The sequence below is a fragment of the Poeciliopsis prolifica genome, unplaced genomic scaffold (genome assembly GCF_027474105.1).
Source record: "Poeciliopsis prolifica strain line A6 unplaced genomic scaffold, Auburn_PproV2 SCAFFOLD027, whole genome shotgun sequence".
In the NCBI taxonomy this organism is placed as follows: domain Eukaryota; kingdom Metazoa; phylum Chordata; class Actinopteri; order Cyprinodontiformes; family Poeciliidae; genus Poeciliopsis; species Poeciliopsis prolifica.
Window position 1 is genome coordinate 5,247,993 of NW_026562402.1, and position 20,026 is coordinate 5,268,018.

A 20,026-nucleotide genomic window follows, 5' to 3' on the forward strand; every position below is an offset into this window, starting at 1 on the left:
TTTATATTTCTTGTACAGTTTTGACTTAATTATTTCCCTGAGTATGTTGTTCTTTCAGCAGCTGACCATTTTTGAATCTATATACTCCAGTTAACAATTAATCGATTACTAATTTATTTCACAATTAATTCAGTATTTGATAAAATTGAAGGCCTGCCAATCAAAAGAAAGTATAATTTACCTGCACTGGTTTGTTTTGACTCAGTAACCAGGCTGAGATTGCGCGGCTGCTGCTGAGCAAAGGGGCGAATGTCAACGTACTGAACAACTCCATGTGCACAGCGCTCCACATCGCCGTCAACAAGGGCTTCACTGACGTGGTGCGAGTACTGACTGAACATGCGGCTGACGTCAATCTCCAGGTGAGCGGGGGCAGAGTGCTTACCTCTGCGGCATTAAGCACAATATGTCGTACTACACATGCATGTCCTGAAAACAACAACAAAAACACCCTAATTAAGCTTGTCGCAGTTAATCAATTTATCACATAATGAATTAAAATGAGCTCAATAATTTCTGCTCTCATAATTAATATTTTATTTCACCTTAAACCATTTTATTTATGGATTTGGTTATTTGTGGTTTTTATTTACTTTTTACTTATTGGGTTTGGTTTTATTTGAAATATCTTCAAGTTCCAGTGCTGAGTTCAAAATCAAAGTGCATTATTAAGGCATTATCATTATAATACTTGAAAATGGTTTCAAACCAACAATGTCATCATTTGTCACAATCATTACTGGGAAAATTTATTATCCAGCAAAAAATGCTTTTGTGACATTTTAAAATGCTGTTGATTTTATTTCCTTTTAAAGCTCTTTTTCTTTTTATTTTTTTTACTACTGTAGGTTGCAGTAATAACTGACTTATTAAAATAGTGATGGGATTGCTGAAATACCTTGGGAAGAAATTCAAAATGTTGTACCATTGTAGTCATGGATACAGGTGTCCTACACTCTCTGGATAAATGTTGGATATAGATTACGTATTTTCCGACCCATCATGGATGAATTGATCTGTCCTCCATTGTTCATTAATTTTTAGTCTTTCTCTCCTTCCTTTTGAATTCTATAGAAGTGAAAAAAATTGTTGGAACTCTGCATGTATATTTATTTATAGTTTTCTTGACCCGGTGTTACTGTCTCATTAAGATAATGTATTTATTTGAATATATTATTTTCGGATGGTCTAACATGCCTGCAGCCTGGCCCTGATTTGACTAACAAACTCAGTTTTTTTCTGCTTGAATGACGTGACTACTCAGCTAAAAACATGTCGGCCTGGAGTGTGTTTGTGTTTTATCTGTGACAAATGTGCATATGGTCTATTTCTCTGTCTGCTTTTGCACTGAGTTGCAAGAATATTTCATGGAAGGTATTCAGAGGCCTTCAGACAAAAACAAACTTTTGCTTTTAATTATTGTTGAAAAGCATTCAGGTTCAATTTTCTTTTAACTGATGCAACATCTTTGCTTATTGTGCTGCCTGTCAACTTACTCTGCTAGGATTCATACGGGGACACACCGCTCCATGATGCCATTGCTAAGAATTTCCGCAGCATCATCGAGATCCTGGTTGTGGTGCCCAACATTGACTTCACTCAGCAGAACCACAGAGGCTTCAACCTTCTTCACCACGCCGCCCTCAAAGGGAACAAACTGTAAGTGGCAATCATATCCAAAGATTAAACTTTGAAATTATTGAGCAATAAAAATCGGGGGAAATCAAAGCTAATCGGTTTAAGCTGCAGTCCCTTTGAGATAAGAAAAAAAAAAAAACAAAACAAATAATGGTGTGTAATTTTTAAATGTGGACTTCCTTCCATCTCTTTTCTATTAGGAAAATGCAGAGTAAATTTCATGGAGCTACACTTTCAGTATCGTTCTGTATCCTGTTCTTTTGCAGCATCTCATTAGTTTGAATGCATGTATCTCATTTTTGGAAATAATGTGTGTTTTTTTTTTTTCTGTGTGTGTGGAAATCTCTCCTGTGAGTTCAAATGAGGATCCCAAGGTCAATTCTCAATGCTATCTGTTACAGATAGCTTGCAGAGAGCTCGTCTCCCACACAGTTGTTGCTGCTGTCAGCAGGCTGGGAGTCGATATCTCTCAGAAATGCAGCAATCTGTATTTTTTTGTCTCTCTATGCACACACACTTGTACTCAAAATTGTTCCCAGACTATATGCAGTAACCTCACCGTTTGGGAGCAAATTAGATAAAACATTCCAGGAATCCAAACAAGCTCTCATCACAGTCTCAGAGATTGTTTCACAGGAAGGACAAGCTGACTGCTTACTTTTCTGACATCAATATATATTGTAAATACCAGGGATAGCATATTTGTCATCTTTCTTCTTTGTCCTCTGTTTTTTTGTCTTTTGTTTGACAACTTGCTCTAGTTAATCATAAATTCTGCTTTGTGCAAAAACCTTTTGAAGGAGAATATCTATCAACTCAAGGTTGTTAGGTGGCCTCGTCAACGCCTGGACTTAAGTATTACAATGTTGTGGCGTGACCTTGAGCAAGCTTTTTTCTAATGGCTAAAAATTGTCCAATGTAGCAGAATTGTTATTTAATCAAAAACATTTTAGACGAACAAGTAAAAATAGAAGATGAAAAGGTTCCCATCATTTTAATAGCAGTAATGCTAATAATGTGGGGCTGAGGGCCATTATTGCCCCTCCAGCTGCAATTCAAGAATGATACAAATTAGATCTGTTCTGCACGCTGCTTCATACAGATGCAGGCTTTTAATAAGAGCAAAGTTATTACCAACATCATTTTCTTTCAATTGAAAAAGTTAAGTAAGGTACAAAATATTTGTCTTTTTATAATAAGTAGAGCCATGTTAAAGACTTTTACGGAAAAGCCAATGTTGCTGTACCCTAACCAGGTTTTATGTAATTTATTAAACTTGTACAACCATTTCTGAAAGAAAGTTAACTAAACCCTATTTGTATAATAAGAATAAAGTTACTCTATCGATGCAAAACGTTTTTAAAACTAGATGACTTTCTTTTAATACATCAAATGTGCAATATCCTTTTTAAATTTTTGAATCTACAATGAAGAACTACTTAAGTTTTTTTGGCTTGCTAGCACTTTTGATTTAACAATTTTCTCCTAAGTGACAAAACCTTTGGACATGCCTGGCATGATTCGTGCAATAAAACATTGATTTTACATTAACCAGACTTTATTTTAATATGTTAGCTTTTTATGTAATTTTTTTCTTCTTCCATTTTAGGAGAACAAACCAAAACCTTCAATATCAAATTTTTGTGTCTAATAGAGTTTGTTTGATGTTTAATTCGAGATCAGATGGCTTGCACTTTATCAACTGAAAGACATCAAAACGAGCATAATGAGCGACATCTTTCTGCTTCTTAATGGTGAACCTAGCTCACTTTTTCTATCAGAAACCTTCACACTAACTATATTTTGATAAATCGGCTGAAGAGCTTCAGAACACTAGCAAAAGAAAGCAACCATATTGAAAAGTTATGTACTTTTTGCTACATAAAATACATAGTTTTATTTTATTTTACATCTGCTGCTTTGGCAGTGAAATTAGTTTCTTAATGATTTTACTTCTTTAACTTCTAAAACAGCCTTCTACAACATTAAGCAATAAGTATCATCAGATGCATGTTAGTAGAGAATCCAAGAGAAAGATACTTAAATAATTATCTCATATTAATACAACCCATTAAGATCTTCATGATAAGTATATGGCGATATTGATAAATCATGATATATTTTGCAACCTCAATCTGCCACAAAAAAATTTTCAGAAAAAAGAGACTCTGTGGAAGTCTCTATTTTTCATATCTGCTCTCATAGCAACCAGCCCTCACTTCATCTCTCTGTGTGTGTGTGTATGTAGTTGTGTGTGTGTGTGTAGGTGTGTGTGTTTGTGTGTGTGTGTGTGACTACTGCTGTTGTACAAAACTATAAACCAGGTATCTGAATGTTCTTCTCTCTGTGGTTAGTCACAAAAGACAATGCCATCCCTTCTTGTCCCCGTTGCTTAAAAGCTTTTCCTGAAAGGTGCAATTAGTGTATCGTATTTGTAGGAGGTGTGTATCGCAGCTTTCTCTGTAAACATGCCATTAGTAAAGTGAATTCCTGTAATTTTAGCGCAGCTGATAATTTGTTATATTTAGAGAAATCTAGTGCAAAATGCCACTTTTATAGTAAAAATGAATAATATTTACAAGTTATGAAAGATGAAGAAAGCCATTTTCTTTATAATTGAGCAAATACATTTCTTTATGCTTGCCTATATTTCTTTACGCTTGGCTACATGTGACCAGTGTCTGACACTTCCACCAAGTGTCTTTGATACTGGTCACATATAGGCTCCTCAGTTTTCTGTCTGTCTGGCACAGAGTGTAAATCTCCATCACAAACTGGGCATGACGCTGACCAGGCAGGAAGACGCTTAGTGGATTACTCAGAGTGTGTTTCCACAATGACAAAGTCTCATCCAGACATGATATAAGCGTTCTACTTGTTTCTGATTTTGTTGTTTAGTGTCCTCTCTGAGCCTGTTGGGTCCAGGCTCAGAGAGCATATTAAAATACTTGAAACACAACTATTTATATTGAAACTGCAGTCCTGAATAGAACATAATGCTGATTGGTGACTGAAAATTCATAAATTAATCGTAAATGTTGCCCCCAAAGTCCACCATATGTCAATGTCGGCAATATTTATGTCACGTATAGAAAGCAAAATATGCCAAAGTAATGGACAAAAAGAGAAGTAAACTTAAATTAAAAATGACAGACAGTCTCATAGGAACAATAAAACAAAAATAGAGATGAGATAAACATTGCAAAGTAAAAAAAAAACTGTAAAGTGAAATAAAATATAAAGAGAAAATGTGAATCTCTACTTAGTTGAAAGGCAGATAAACATGGTGGGTTTTTAAACATGCCATAATGTCTATTGTTCATATAGATTAGTGAAATATTCCATATTTTATAGCACTTATAAACAGATGTATGTCCTGAAAGTCAAACCTGTGAAAAGAACCAAAAAAATACAGAAAGTCAGTTTAGTAACAGTTGAGTGATAGTTCCTGTTAATATTCAATTGGCAGAATATTGTACCTTTTGATAGCAATGAAGTAATAACAGATGTTTCTGTACACTATGCTTGCCACTTGGTTATGTCGCTCCATGTACGCTTTCCCTGCCAGTATCTTGCACCCTGCTGTGATGTGCTGGACCGTCTCAGGGGCCTCCTTGCACAACCTACACCTTGGGTCTTGTCTGGTGTGGTAGATCTGGGCCTCTATTGCTCTGGTGTTTAGGGCCTGTTCCTGGGCGGCCAGGATGAGGGCCTCTGTGCTGTCCTTGAGTCCAGCTTTTTCCAGCCATTGTTAGGATTTACTGATATCAGCCACTTGGGTTATTTGCTGGTGGTACATCCCATGTAGGGGCTTGTCCTCCCATGATGGTATCTCTGGCACCTCAACCTCCGTTCCCTGTTGTCTGAGACATTCACTGAGCACATTGTCTGTTGAGGCTTTGTCCCTGATGTATTTATGGATCTTAGTTGTTTCGTCCTGGACAGTGGTTCTCACACTCACTAGTCCTCTGCCTCCGTCCTTGCGGCTCGTGTACAGTCTCAGGGTGCTGGATTTGGGTGGAACCCTCCATGCATGGTTAGTAGCTTTCTAGTCTTAATATCTGTGGCTTTTATCTCCTCCTTTGGCCAGCTAATTATTCCAGCAGGGTATCTGATTACTGGCAGGCATAGCTGTTTATCGCACTGATTTTGTTTGCCATTGAGCTGGCTTCTCAGGACTTGCCTTATTCGTTGGAGGTATTTAGCTGTGGCTCCTTTCCTTGTGGTCTCATCGAGGTTGCCATTTGCTTGTGGTATACCTAGGTACTTGTAACTGTCCTCTATGTCTGCTATTGTTCCTTGTGGGAGTGAGACTCCTTCTGTGCGGATCACCTTCCCCCTCTTTGTGATCAGCCGACCACACTTCTCTAGTCCGAATGACATCCCAATGTCAGTGCTGTAGATCCTGGTGGTGTGGATCAGTGAGTCGATGTCTCGCTCACTCTTGGCATACAGCTTGATGTCATCCATGTAGAGTAGGTGACTGATGTTGGCCCCATTTTATTTATATATATATATATATATATATATATATATATATATATATATATATATATATATATATATATATATATATATATATATAAATTAATAAATTAATAAAATTCAGAATGATTTACCAAATGTGCCTGTTTTAAGATCCAGAGGTGATGACACTGAGTGAGAGTGCAAGCATCAAACAAAGATCTATTAATCCTCTATTAGTGAAGCGTTAAAGATTTTGTTTTGTTGTTTACTTTCTTTTTTTTGTTGCTGTTAAACATGCCCATGTGCAGCACTCCTGAAAATTTGGAACCCAGAGACGATGAAACCTTCCTTGCACGACATTTTTATGATGCTCCGAGGATCTTTAAATCCTTATTTGGGCCTGTCTTACTTTCTTAGAACTTATGTTTGCCTGTTGCTGTAAATTGTGCTTTACAGCAAGAGGTAGATTTCTGTGTCTGTACTTCATTGCACTGATCTACTATAAAATTTCCTTTCTAAATATAACAATACTATATCATGGAAAGTTTCCCATGGTTTTTTAAAAATATGTCCAGAAAAGAAGAAAGTGAGAATGGAAAAACAAAAGCATCACTTGGATTTAACTTTAGCCTGAAAGTCTTCTCATTAACAGAGACAGTTAAAACCTTTTGAAGTTTTGATAAACAATGGAAATGGATAATATCCTAAAAATTTGTATTAGAAACTTTTGTAAACTTTTGTTGCCATCAAGTAAATTTTGCTAAAGTTTCAGTTTTGACTTTAGTTTATACATGTTCCAGTCAGATTTATGCACAAATTCATTTTAGTAGGTTTTAGTAAAGACTTTGCATATTAAATTGCTAATTAATTCTCTTTAAGACCTGTAATTAATATAATTCAGAATGATTTTCCAACTGTCCTTGTTTGAAGAGCCAGAGGTGATGACACTGAGTGAGAGTGCAAGCATCATAAGAAAGGGTTTTACTATTTAAAACAAAGATTTAATATTTTACACTCCCATCAGCCAGTGCACCTCATAATATTGAGGATCACAATCAGTCTGACTATCATTAGCAAGCATAGACATTAGTCTCCGTCAGTGTTTCCTGAAGGTAGTTCAGATTTCCAAATACAAGCTGTTTTATGACAATTGGTAAAAGGAGAGAGAGGGAAAAAAAGCAAAGCATTTTTTTAGTCAAGTTCAGCCTTTATAATTAAATTTTCTTAACTATTTTGACATTAGTATCAGTGTTTATCAGATTTTTGCCTTTCCAAATGGCTGAAAATTGTCCGATTCTTGTTACCAGGCAATTTCTTTGGACGCCTCTGATTACTTTTGTCCCCTATTTTATCTATTTTCTTTTCTCTTTGCAGCTGTCGAATTCTTTACCGCTTTGTCAAATCTGACCTAGTTAAAAAGATACAGACCCTCCCGATTGTTCTAAAAATATCATTTCCGTTCAGATCTGTACAGGAGAGTTACATGTGCGCAAAATAAAAGATACAACTTGCAAGTGAGCAAGCACAGTGTAGGAGAACTGGGGCCTCTGCAAGCAGTTCTTTAATTAATGTTCATTCTGCTCTGGCACGAGTCGTGTGTTCAGGTCTTTGAGTTTAGGCTGCAGTCTTCAGCATTCATTCAGCCTGACACCAGCTGCTTCACGCAATGAAGGGAGACACGATTTACAGTGTTCGGGATTGACTCTTTACTAGTTCATTCATGTATAATCAAACGTCCTTTACTGTACACACACACACACTGCACACGCTGACACGTGTGTGTGTGTACATTACATTTAAAGGTCAAGGCTCATTCAGTTCAAGTGATTTGTCTTTGTTAGTTAGGTTAGCTACCTGTATTGTTTCTACTCAGTTTGGAAAGAGTCATAAAACAGGTTTGTAACAACATCAAACTTGATAACTCTTAGATCTTAGTATCTCCGCTGTATCATTTAAAAAATAATATTGTGCACACAGAATCTGTTTCAGAAAAGTTATCATCCACTAACATAAAGAGGTGTTTTAAACATGCTTGACCCACAGGAGGCGATGTGGTGCAAAACTAAAATCTACGTCAGCTAATCTGATTGCTTTAAACAACCACAACTTCCTGTTAAGAATTAAACATGGCGTCAGGAGGTTTATTTTTTAATACAAAATTGATCAAACATAAGACAATGTTGTTTGAGAATTACATCAAAGCAAGCAGACGAATATGCTGATGTATTATTTGTGACAGACTCTAATGAGTGCGACTATAAATCTCAGTTTAGTACACAAGCAAACAAGGTTTTCTCAACTCTGGTATGAGTTTTTATAAATAATTAATTTTAGTAATATTAAAGGTTTTGTGTGAATTAGTAATTTGTTTTTTACAGTGAGCTTTTGTCATGGTTACAGGCTTTCTAACTCGGGTCTAGAACAGTTTTGGACCTGATTCACATGTTTTCCAGCTCTATCTTGATTGAATCATCCATAGATTGACTGGTTGAATTTTGCAAGTTCCATATTTAAGCTGCCAAAATCTGTAAACTGATCTTTTATATTTTCTCTTTAATTTATTGACCTAGACGGACTAGGAAAACCATGTGATTCACACTTAATCCCACACTTACCCCAAACTAAAACAGTCTGTTAATCTGTTGATGTTTTGTCTTGCACAGATAAGTTGAGGGTTGTTTCCAAATTTATAAACTAAAGTTATTTCAGAGAGCAGCTGTGAACATCAGTTTTTCTGTGACAGAAAGACAAAAATGGATTGTTTATCAGTCTATGTATTTTGTTTGAGGAAGTGGAAAAAGACAACTATGTGCCAAGTTCACAGAGAGGCCTGGGAAAGCAAAGGAACAAGGCATGTTGCCAGATATCTTCTGAAGACGCAAACGGGTCAGATAATGGGATAACAATTTATACTGGAGAAGAGATGCCGCTCTGGTTTGACTTCATGAAGTTTCTTCCTTTTGTAACTTTACTTTTCTCTCTTTATTACTCCTTTTTCCATCTACTGTCAAATATGTTCATAGCATGACAGTCAGGATTGATAATTTCACATAAATCTATTATATACACAAAATAAGTTTTGTTTAAATGTGAGTCTTCATTCAGAACTATTTGCATTTTGAATTTATTTTGCTTTCACTGGGCGTTGATCACATACCAAAATGTCAGCTAGGTCTTAATGTGAAAGCAGAGAACAGAGTTGGTACAGACAGGACTGGCTACATAAAATAAAATAAAAAACTGAGCAGTTTAATCTCTTGACTGTGATGTGGAAAGCAGGTAATGCTGTATAAGAGGCTCAGTCAGTGCTTGGACCACCAGCTTCCAGATCTGCAATGCAGGTAGCTGTGACCTCTGGCAATGTCTTCTTTGGATGCCTTTAAATCACACAGGCAATCCAAGTCACCTCTGACTGACTCTGTCACAAACGAGTTCAGCCCACACCTCCGAATGCATTTGCATGAGCAACTAACGAATAAACAATGGTTATTATTGATTAATCATGTTAGTAAAAGCTGTTTCTACAGAGGTCTTTGCCGATGCTCTCCGCCCTTCTTGTTATTCTTCGCTTTTGAAACAACGGACAGCAGGGTCGTCTGTCAGCGTGTGTGCCATCAGTGTTTCCACACAGTAAAATTCTGCAGAGGCAAGCAGTAAATTAAACCCAACTTCCTCCAGAAGTTTTGGTTCATGTCACACTAATGCCTCTGTGGTGATTTGCCAGCTTCCTGGGCGCTTGCTAAGACTGTCGGCTTCAATTTCACATTTCATAAAGCCCACTCAGGCAGAGAGGAGAGCGTATTAAAACGACGCAGCCCAGACTTGCACTGCATAAAATGCAAACAAATTTGCGATGGTCTCATTTCACTGACTGAGGCCTCATTACGCTCTGCAATTAAACACAGACATAATGCGCAGCATAATGCGCCGTAACCTGACTAATCCTGATGGATGGCAAACAACAAGGTTAATATTTGGGACTTTGTCTTGAGTCGTATTGGAGAGCATGCTTTCTGCTCAGATTGTCTTGTTAGCAGCTTTTGAAGCAGCTTCATTTCTGTTCGGATGTCAGGATCTTGGATTTATTATGAAAACTAGGCACTCTGTAAATGAATAATGAAAAGTACGCATCGGTGATTTTGTGAAAAATAACTCCCTGTTGAATCAAATGTATGGACAAAAGGTAATGAAATAAAGAAAATTCACCTGAAGCTTCTCCTCTTCACAACAGTAAATGTTGGTGGATTTTCTTGGGATTTTCAATGATGCAGAAAATCAGAAACTTTCATTTTGTAGTGAAGGGAAAATTATACATTATACATTGTTATTTAAAGTGTTGACTAGAGATTGGTAGTAACTAGTTACATTTACTCAGTTACATTTTGTTGAGTATCTTTCTGAATAAAAAAAAAAAACTATTACGGGTATTTTTCCTGCACTGTACTTTTTACTTTTATTTGAGTAATTTTATTATGAGGTACCGTTACTCTACCGCTAACCACTGTGAATAATGAACAAGCTTGTTTTAGCCAAAAATTCACCAGACATGCAATTTTTGATAGTTTTATATTGAAAGAAATTTTGAAAAAAAGTTTAATGTGCCTGATTTTTAAAATCATGTTATTTATATGCATTACTTTCATTTTAATCTTTAAAGTATCAAAATTTCCATAGAGCTTTATTCTTTTGTTTGTCTGATTTATGTAATTGTTAAATATTAAATAATTGCTTTTTTGATCAGTAATCAGTATTTGAATAGCCTTTTTGCCAAATCCTTTTTTACCCTTCAGTAATTTCTTGGATGGTTACTTTTTACTTTTACCTCAGTAAAACTATGTCGAAGTAGCAGAAGTAGAGCTACTCTCACTTCAGTACAATCTTAGGGTCCTCTGCTGTTGCTTTTAATACATATAAATCTGATAGACATGGAGCGTTTTCTGGGTTTTTCCTCTGCCACCTTACAAATAGTTCCTAAATAACTCAGATGGGTATAATCTGAGTTGTGATTAGTCAAGTTGTCTGTTCGTCTTGCCTTCAGCGCCACAGAAAAGATCCTGGCTCGAGCTCGACAGCTGGTGGACGTCAAAAAGGAAGACGGCTTCTCTGCCCTTCATCTGGCCGCGCTCAACAACCACAGAGACGTTGCCGAGGTCCTCATCAAGGAGGTGAGCCAGAAATGAGAGCTTCAGTGTCGCCTCTTTAGTATTCATCTTATCTATTTATTTAAATCCACATTTGAGATGAAACAAATTGCATTTCATTCGTCTTGCTTCTCGTTAGGGGCGCTGTGATGTCAACATCCGCAACAACCGAAACCAGTCACCGCTGCAGCTGGCCGTCACACAAGGTCACACGGACCTGGTGCAGCTGCTGGTGGACGAGGGCGCCGATGTCAACATGGAGGACGAGGACGGTGACACGGCGATGCATGTGGCCCTGCTTCGCCCGCAGCTGGCCAACGTCATGCTCACTCCGTCTGCAGGGGGCAGCAGCACGGAGGAGGGCAGCGAGGGCTGCTCGTCCACGTCGCTCTACTGCAGGGTGAGGCTTGATGGGGAATCTAAACGTGGAGGGTGGCTTATTAAATGATACATTACTGTTACTTTCTACTTGAAACTACAAAGGCACCCAAAGGCCTCAAATAACAAAGCTCAGAGTACTAGTTGCACTGGCAGATTATTTCACTTATAACTTGTCCTTTTTTGTCAATATTAAGGAATGGTTGACTTAAAAATTATTTGCTTAAAAATTACATGTCAGTCAGTTTCATCTTATTTTAAATGTTCTTAAATATTTGCCCAAGAAATTACATCAAAGATAATATTTTGTGTTTTTGAAGTGCAATACCTGAGTCTATTTAAATAACCAAAATGACCAAGTATACAGTTAAGAACTTGAAAACAAACAAGTAAAAATAAATAAATAACCCCTATATAAGTCAACATAAGCTAAATAAAGTAATGAAGACCTAACCAGACATTGCTAATCTAATCTAAAATAGAGACGTCTATTCCTTGTAGCCTTAAAGAGATAAGTATAGCCTCGAAGTGAGATAAAGAAAAAACACGCTCTAGGTAACATATAATAGGAATGGTTACATTCCCTGATGTGAATGTAACCATTCGCTATAATGAATGTTACAGTGTATGCTCAGTCTCCTGGGATATGTTTAGGATGAAGCTGTTAGTTGGGTTCCAGGTAAACAGCAGGATGAAAGGTGAGAGAAGGTAAAATGGGGATTTTGGTGACTGAGCTTGGAACAGATTTACCTGAGGAGAGAGGACCTCTCTTCAATGTGCAAGCAGGTCACAAGAACCCAGATTAACTTAAGAGACAGTAATAAGGTTAGTGGAGCTAAATATAACCCGAGGAATGTGTTATAGCTTCACCGTTTAATAAAAATAAAAATATGGGTTTGGAACATAAAAGGTTCACTTTCTTGAAGTAAAGATGATGTCACGGACAGTTCTGTTATTTTAAAGGTTGTATTTGTGCGAGATCCACTGAGTTATTGGGAATAAATTTAGAGGGAAAGTCAAGAATGAAAATAAGCCAAGATGAAGCTTTAGTTAGAGGTCTGTGATTCTTACTGAAGACTAGAAATAATCTGATCAATTTTGTGGACAATTTCCGATCTCTCATTTTCTTTTTCCTTTGAAGCGTTGATCTACAAATCCCAGTGTTCGCTGACTCAGATTGACTAAAGTTTGTCTCTTTACAAACTTTAGTGTGAGAATGTATAGGAATAGTACCAAGATATATTCAATAGGATCATTTCTAGCTTATGCAAGAAATGTGCTGGCACAACTAGCTCTTTTTTTTTTAGCTCTTTTCTCTCGCTAAAAATGTCTATGAGCTAAAAATGTGCTAAAAATTAAATAAACTAATAAGGCAGGATGATCACTGATTAATTGATTTAGAACCAGAAGTGATTTTGCAGTGAGTGTGAGCATTAGCTGTGACACGGGGTTTTATGAGAACAAATATTATAGTTGGCATTTTGTCTGTATCATGCTACCAATTAGCTTGGTTAGCATGGCTAGTGGTAATAGCACAGTCTGATGTTGAAAATGAATAACATTTCATCTTCTTCTCTCAATAACAGCATCCACCTAGAAGACTGATATTTGTACGATGTAGAGCTGTTTGTATTTGGTGCGTTCACTGATCAGAAAAAAACAGATTTTTGGGTTTACGTGTGCTTTGTAAGTATCGAGTCAGTTTCCCCCCCTCCCCATATTTGATGTTCGGTAGAATTGTACGGGCTAGAATTGCACCGTCGTCAAACGTTTTGTCCGTTTTGTTTCACAGAGCCATTAACGCAACTCTTTGTCAAACTCTATTTTTTCTTAGAAAAAAAAAAACTTCTGTTGTTCCCCTGATGTGAAACGTTTCACACAAGCGTTGTCCCATTACATGGTGTAAATATTTCACGATTGAAAAAAACATCCTCATCGCTCCAGATGAACACTGCGGCTCCTCTCAGCATCATGGGCTTTGAGCCAACACACACACGCACGCACGCACACACACACACACACACACACACACACACACACACACACACACATACACAGCCTTGAAGGTGGCTAGACTTGAGTGATCGGGGCCGTTTTGGCCACCGTCAGCAGGTTAGATGTGGGTTTATGTAGCGTCTAAATCTGGATGACTCTCATTGAACTTCTTACACTTATGTTATGCTCAGTTCTCCTGCACCTTTGACTTTTAAAGTTTTCTCTTGGAATAACACAATCTCATTTGCAATCGTAATGGTTTTAGCCCAGACTTTCCCTCCTCCTTTTCCTTATCCTCTCGTCTTCCTCCTCCTGCGTCCACAGCTGAATTCCTCGGGTCTCCTGGGGAACACCGAGCTGAGCGTCGCCATGGCGATTGCTTGTTTTCTGGCCCAGGAAGGTGCTGACATCAGCTACGCCAACCACAAGGGCAAGAGTCCTCTGGACTTGGTGGGAGACAGCACCCTGATGCAGCTCATTAAGAACTTTTCTGAGAAGCACAGGTACGTGTTCAGAGAACTGGCATAGAAGTAAACTATGATCCAAGGGCTGACGTTCAGTTTGATTACTGGGCAACTCCAAGGCTATTTTTGTTTGAGTATAAAATTAACAATAAAAAAATTTACATTTTTATTGGATAGCAAGAAGCAGAGACATTGTGCAAGAAAGGCTATAAATGAAATGAAGCTCAAAAAGAAAAATTTTTATGCAAACAAATCCATGTCAGAGTTTGATTTAGATGAAAAAAAAAGTTTTTTTATGTTGATGTGTTGGTCACTTCAGATGAGCTCATGACTTTCTGTTGTCATTCAGGCTGCAGCGCCTGCAGGCCATCACATGTGGGCAGGGCCTGAGCAGCGCGAGCCTGCGGCGGGTCCACACAACACCCAACACCATGACCAACCTGGTTTTTCCCACACCGCCCGGTCCCAGTGAATGCCTCATCTGTTCTGAGCTCGCTCTTCTGGTTCTGTTCTGCCCCTGCCAGCACAGCGTGGCCTGTGAAGGTACGTCTGCAAGCTGTGGTGGTGAGGGGCGTCGGGAGGAGCGTCTTCTATGTATTCCAGACTGACTGCAGAGCCTCAAAAGTCAGATTCATTCTGTGACTCAATGCTAGCATACCCTCGCTGGCTAGCTAGCTTTTTTTTTTGTGTCTATAATGGGTAAATATAAATTTATGGCCAGAGAAAGTTTGTACATTTCTGTGGAGATACAGGTGGACATGTCACAATAACACATTTTGCTGGATGATACATTTTCCCATTGTAAGAAATGATAATGTTGTTTTGAGACTGTTTTCAATTCATATAAAGTCATATAAAATGATGGCATAAATACAAATGCAAGGACACATTCTCAAAGATCAATAAACTTTAAATTTTAATGGACATTTAACTGGGAAACCTTTTGAATATCCAAAATGAAATAAACAAAACAACAGAAACAGCAAATAAGATTAACTACAAAGTCTCTGAAAACAAAATTGTACTTTAATAAAAAGGCTAGTTGAGACCACAGCACCAGACTGAAGATTTTTCTCATCCAGTTTTTGGTAGAAAGAGAGAGAGAAAATAGAAATAAATGATAAATTATGCAAATGGAAATTAATGAGCTGGTTTTAATTTATCATGCTATTAACTGATTTACTGGCCTAGATATAGGATCTTTCATAAAGGTCATAAAAAGTCTTATGCTGGTGAAACATGCAGGAACCTTGTAGTCAGTAACACTAATTTTTGTCTTAACAGAATGTGCACATCGCATGAAGAAATGCATCAAATGTCAGGTCACAATAACCAAGAAAATACGACAAGGTAAGAAGAGATTAGAAACTTTTATTTTCTGGTGTGCGGGATGTTTCGGAGCGAGGTTTTGTCCATTCCTGGCACAAACAGCCCACCAGTCTCATCTTGCACAATAACACTGCAACTACACGTCAAACTCTGGTCTAAAACCGGGAATTGTCAATGATTTTGACTCCGCAGACCAAACCGAGGTGGACTGCAGCCCTGGCACCGAGAACTCTGAGCAGCACAACCTGCTGGAGCAGCTGCAGTCCCGCTACAGGCAGATGGAGGAGCGCATCACCTGCCCCATCTGCATCGACAACCACATCAAGCTGGTCTTCCAGTGTGGCCATGCCTCCTGCATTGACTGCAGCGCCGCGCTCAAGACCTGCCCCATCTGCAGGCAGACCATCCGGGAGCGGATCCAGCTGTTTGTCTGAGCTCCAGGTTCGTGTCCTCCTATGTCCGCCGCCTCACAGACCCCAGAGACAGACCCCAAGAAGGGCTGCGGAGGTCCTCTTGTCTCTGGCTGCCGCACCTCACCGGCGGCGATCAGACATTCGTTCAACTTTTTTTCTAAAGAGATGCTGCTGTAGATCACTCAGAGTTTGCCGTTACATTTCTGATTCATTTCCATCTAGAGCAGCGCAGGAACATTGCTTTAATTTAAATTCCTGTTGCAGGACAGACTCTGAGCCAAGCCCGGGAGGAATCGCACGAGGCAGAGTAGACGTGACGCCTCCCTCCATTTTGAATCCTCCCGATTGATGAAGGAGCGACTGGGGGTGGGAGGGAGTATTTCCTCCTCGTGTTTCTTGTTGTACTTTGTCTGACCCTTTGGCTGCTTTAAGTGGATGTCTGTTACCCATCATCCTCTGTGGTTTTCTGGCCTCTTTTGTTTACATGTCTACACAGAGATTGGTTGTTGTCCTGGCGCTCCTTGGCCCGTGAAGTACATCACTCTCATTAACATCCACCTCTTAATTCTCAATGTAAGGCTCTGCAGAGAGAGGGTATAGCTGAAAGCTCTCTATGTAGACCCCAAAACACTTCTGTCTATATGCAAAGGGAGACAGATACTATATATGCATGAGTATATGCATATTATCCAGCTGAAAACGACTTTAGTCACAGATAAACTAGGGTTTTGTTTTACTCTAGGGTTACGCTTGTGGTTGCCAATGTACCTTTGACTACAAAGTTTTATTTATGTGTGAAAGGTGTTTTATCAGTTTTTTTTTTTTTTTTTTTGCTTAGCAAAAAATGTGTTTTGTTTCTACAGAGGTTTAACCTAAGCCTACGTCTGCTACTCAGGGTATTGCATCTTGGAAGCACTCGGAATATCCATAAATGTTTCTGGAGCCCTTTCCCAGACTCTCACACCAACGCCATTACAGCACGTTGTATCGAGTTGTTCTGGTGGATCACCAAGAGGAAGAAACGTAACAAAAACAAATGGAGTTTGGCATTAATGACTAAAACAAACACAAAGCGTGTCATCCTCAGCAGATTCTGCGAAAAGACTTCAATTTCCCTTCAGAACATACAAAATGAAGAAGTGAGAAGGTGCAAATTCTTCCAAAGGAAAATAAAATAAAAAAAACAACTAGATCCAAATCTGGATTAGCACAGATTATCTTTTTCGGTCTAAAGCATTTCAAGTCTCCTTTTCACAATGATACCAGAAATCTCATATCGACACTCATTCTCTCTGGTTCACAAGAAAATAGGCCTCACTAATACGACAGTTGAAATTAATATCAGTTCTTCATGTTTTTGTTATTTCTGCTTCATACTTATGATGAGTTCAGCTAGTCATGAGCACAGCACTGAGGGTCTGCAGGCGGCCAGCAGCTGCTCCACACACCGTTATTAGGCTACTAGCGTTATGCTGCATAAATGTGAAACATAGAGAAAGTTTCCTGAGTTATTTCATGATCTGTCAACCTTATTCAGCTCCGAAAATATAAAAGATATAAAATACTTAGTAGGGACCTCATAAGCTGTTACCCCGACTGATGACCTCTGATCTATAAAAATCACAACTTGTGATACAGCGTCTTTTATTGAGTTTATTCAACATTTTTAACCAAGAAACTTTTTTATAGAGAACAAAACACCTGTTTTGTCAGTTGCAACGCGGTTTATAGAATGAAGGTTTTTATTTCTGCTTTCTGTTTTTTTTGTTTGTTTGTTTTTTTTTATCCGGGAGCAGTTTGAGTAGCTCTGCTCTTTTAGTACAGTTGGGGTCAGGTCAGTGGGGGTCCGTTCTGTGTTTGACCGCTCAACCATATGCTTTGACATACCTCTCCAAGTCTGTGAATGTGAGCCACTTGGACCTTGCAGATGGGTGAGTTTTATTTTCTGTGGGACTCTTGATAGTCGCACAGCCAGCAGCACAGATGATGACACTCCTGTCATCATCTGGCCTCATGGTAAAACAGTCGAGACAGCAGGAATCACTGCAGATACGATGAGTGCAGGCCAACTATGAAGATGGTTTGAAATGTTTCATAGCATTTAATATTTAGGGTTGTTTCCATGTGTTTGGGTTGTCCAGGATGGGTGTTGGCGCCCAAACATCCCTAATCAATCTCAGAAGGTTCTACACAACTTTATGTCTGGTTGTGTTGGTCTGCTCCTTAGGGTCTGTCACTGGTTTCCCCCTATTTAAAGAGGCTCATGCTGTTTTTTTTTTTTTTTTGATATGTGGTTTTTATCAGGTGTATCGTGCAATGTGTAATCTCATACACAAACACACAGTCTTTGTGTTTCTGTCTAAGGTTCATATTTTGTCTTACCAGTGGAGTATTTCAGAAGCAAGCCGCCCCTTTGTTCCTCCTCTGGAGTTCTGGATTGTACATCAGCTTCGTCGTTTTATGAATTATTACTTTTTTTTTTTTGTATGTTGTGCTTTCCTTGAAGGGCTTATGCATATATGACAACAACAACAAAATAAAATCTAGTCTAATTTTAATTTAATCCTCTTTCTTATTTTTTCCCTTTTTATCTGGAACTTCCAGAGACAGGAGGGGTTTTCAGTGTCCTCAGCATCTCCCTGACGGTGGGAGAGACAATTTTAAAGATGTACATTTGAATGTTGGTAGGGGAGATAATGTATCCTGTCTCACGCTGCCTTTTTTTTTTTTTTTTTTAATGTGTGAAAAAAACAAAAACGTCTAAAGACAAAAAAGAGCTAGGATGTCCTTGTGGTTCATGATGAGGAAATGACTTTTACATCAGTGCCAAATCGCATGAGGATGTGCATGAACGTGAACATGCACGCCCGTTACTACACAGATGCACTCTTCTACCCCGACGCCTCCTCGACGTCAAGACGGGGGGCGGATTATTCTAGCGGTGTGTTACAAAGCGCAGCGTCGGGTTCGACTCCGGATCGGACGTATTCTTTCTCTTTCTCTGTTTGTGGTGTTAGCCTTCTAGCTTCAGCAGTCACACTCTGAACATCTACGACAGAAGACGCTACTCTCATTCCCAAAACGTGATCCGTTCTGAGCTTTTTACAACTATATACTTATATATAATATATATACATATATATATTTATATTTTGTGAGACATCATCAATCAAGGGACATGTTTCTTATAGAAGTTTCAGTATTTAAAGATTGTCCTTTGGTGTTCTGAGTTGATGGGTTTACAGGCGAGGCAATAATGTTTAAGAGAAAAAAAAGTGAAATTGTTTTCGTTTCCTTTTCCTCCTTGTCAAGGAGTCTTGCTGTGAGCGCGGCGAAACGGTTTCTGTACAAAAGTTAATTAAAACAGCAAAATGTTACTGTCGGTGTTTGTACAGTTCGACTCTTGGAGTCCTGATGTTGGCCTTACTGTCCATTCCTCCTCTGTTGATGTTTTTTGTTTTTTTTCAGTTGAATTCTGTACAAGAATATTTTGCAATAAATATGGAACTGTTTTTTAAAGACTGGATCGTTTGTTTTATTACGAAAACATCATTCAACTGAAAGAATAAGGTTTTAAAGCTATTTTATGTGATTTTTTTTTTCTTGCCCAGAATGATGACCAATATGTTGACTTTCTGATTCGAGCTGGAGCTGAACAGAATATTTCATGTTGGTGTAAAACGTACTCAGTTCATACTGGACTGGGACCAATCAGGCTTTTACTGGCAGAAGCCGATTCCTGACTTTCCTTGTCCTTCTGGTTCTGACTCTGAAGTCGGAACCAGAGTCCCTAAAAGAATAAAAGATGTTTGATTAATGAATGAGGAGAAGGTTTATTTACAGTTCTCTTGTTTTGAGTCTAGCTGGAAATGGAGGGATTACAAATTATTTTCATCAACATCCCACACCTTTGCCTATTCATTTTTATGGTGGTGTTTGAAGCACTAACAGACTGAAACTCTGGACTTTTATACTTTTAATGAGTATTTTTTTAAATGCCTTCTTTTTTTTTTTTTTTTACCAATCAAGTGTAAATTAGTTTCAAATTTCTGATTGATGGAATATCTCTAATCAGAATACATATTACTTGTTGTTTCCTTCATTAGTCCTTATTTTAAAGCTTGTTTCTATGAATGAAACTCTTTGAGGCAGCAGTGACTTACTGAAACTGATGGACTATTGTAACGAAAGCTGTGCAAGG

The 20,026-nt window shown here is 38.3% G+C and overlaps 1 protein-coding gene across 6 annotated transcripts in view; it reads left to right on the plus strand.

Annotated features, from left to right (window-relative positions):
- Positions 1-19,349, plus strand: part of mib2 (MIB E3 ubiquitin protein ligase 2) — a 48,265-nt gene extending 28,916 nt beyond the window's left edge. For 4 of the 6 annotated variants that reach the window (XM_055048495.1, XM_055048494.1, XM_055048491.1 and 1 more), the window contains 8 exons: positions 206-362; positions 1,505-1,659; positions 11,144-11,270; positions 11,386-11,646; positions 13,944-14,122; positions 14,433-14,626; positions 15,368-15,433; positions 15,605-19,349. In XM_055048495.1, coding sequence (XP_054904470.1) covers positions 206-362; positions 1,505-1,659; positions 11,144-11,270; positions 11,386-11,646; positions 13,944-14,122; positions 14,433-14,626; positions 15,368-15,433; positions 15,605-15,846 — 1,381 coding nt within the window. In that variant the 3' untranslated portion in view covers positions 15,847-19,349. The remainder of the gene's footprint in view (positions 1-205; positions 363-1,504; positions 1,660-11,143; positions 11,271-11,385; positions 11,647-13,943; positions 14,123-14,432; positions 14,627-15,367; positions 15,434-15,604) is intronic. The other 2 variants (XM_055048492.1, XM_055048493.1) reach the window with 2 other exon arrangements.
- Positions 19,350-20,026: the final 677 nt, after the last annotated feature.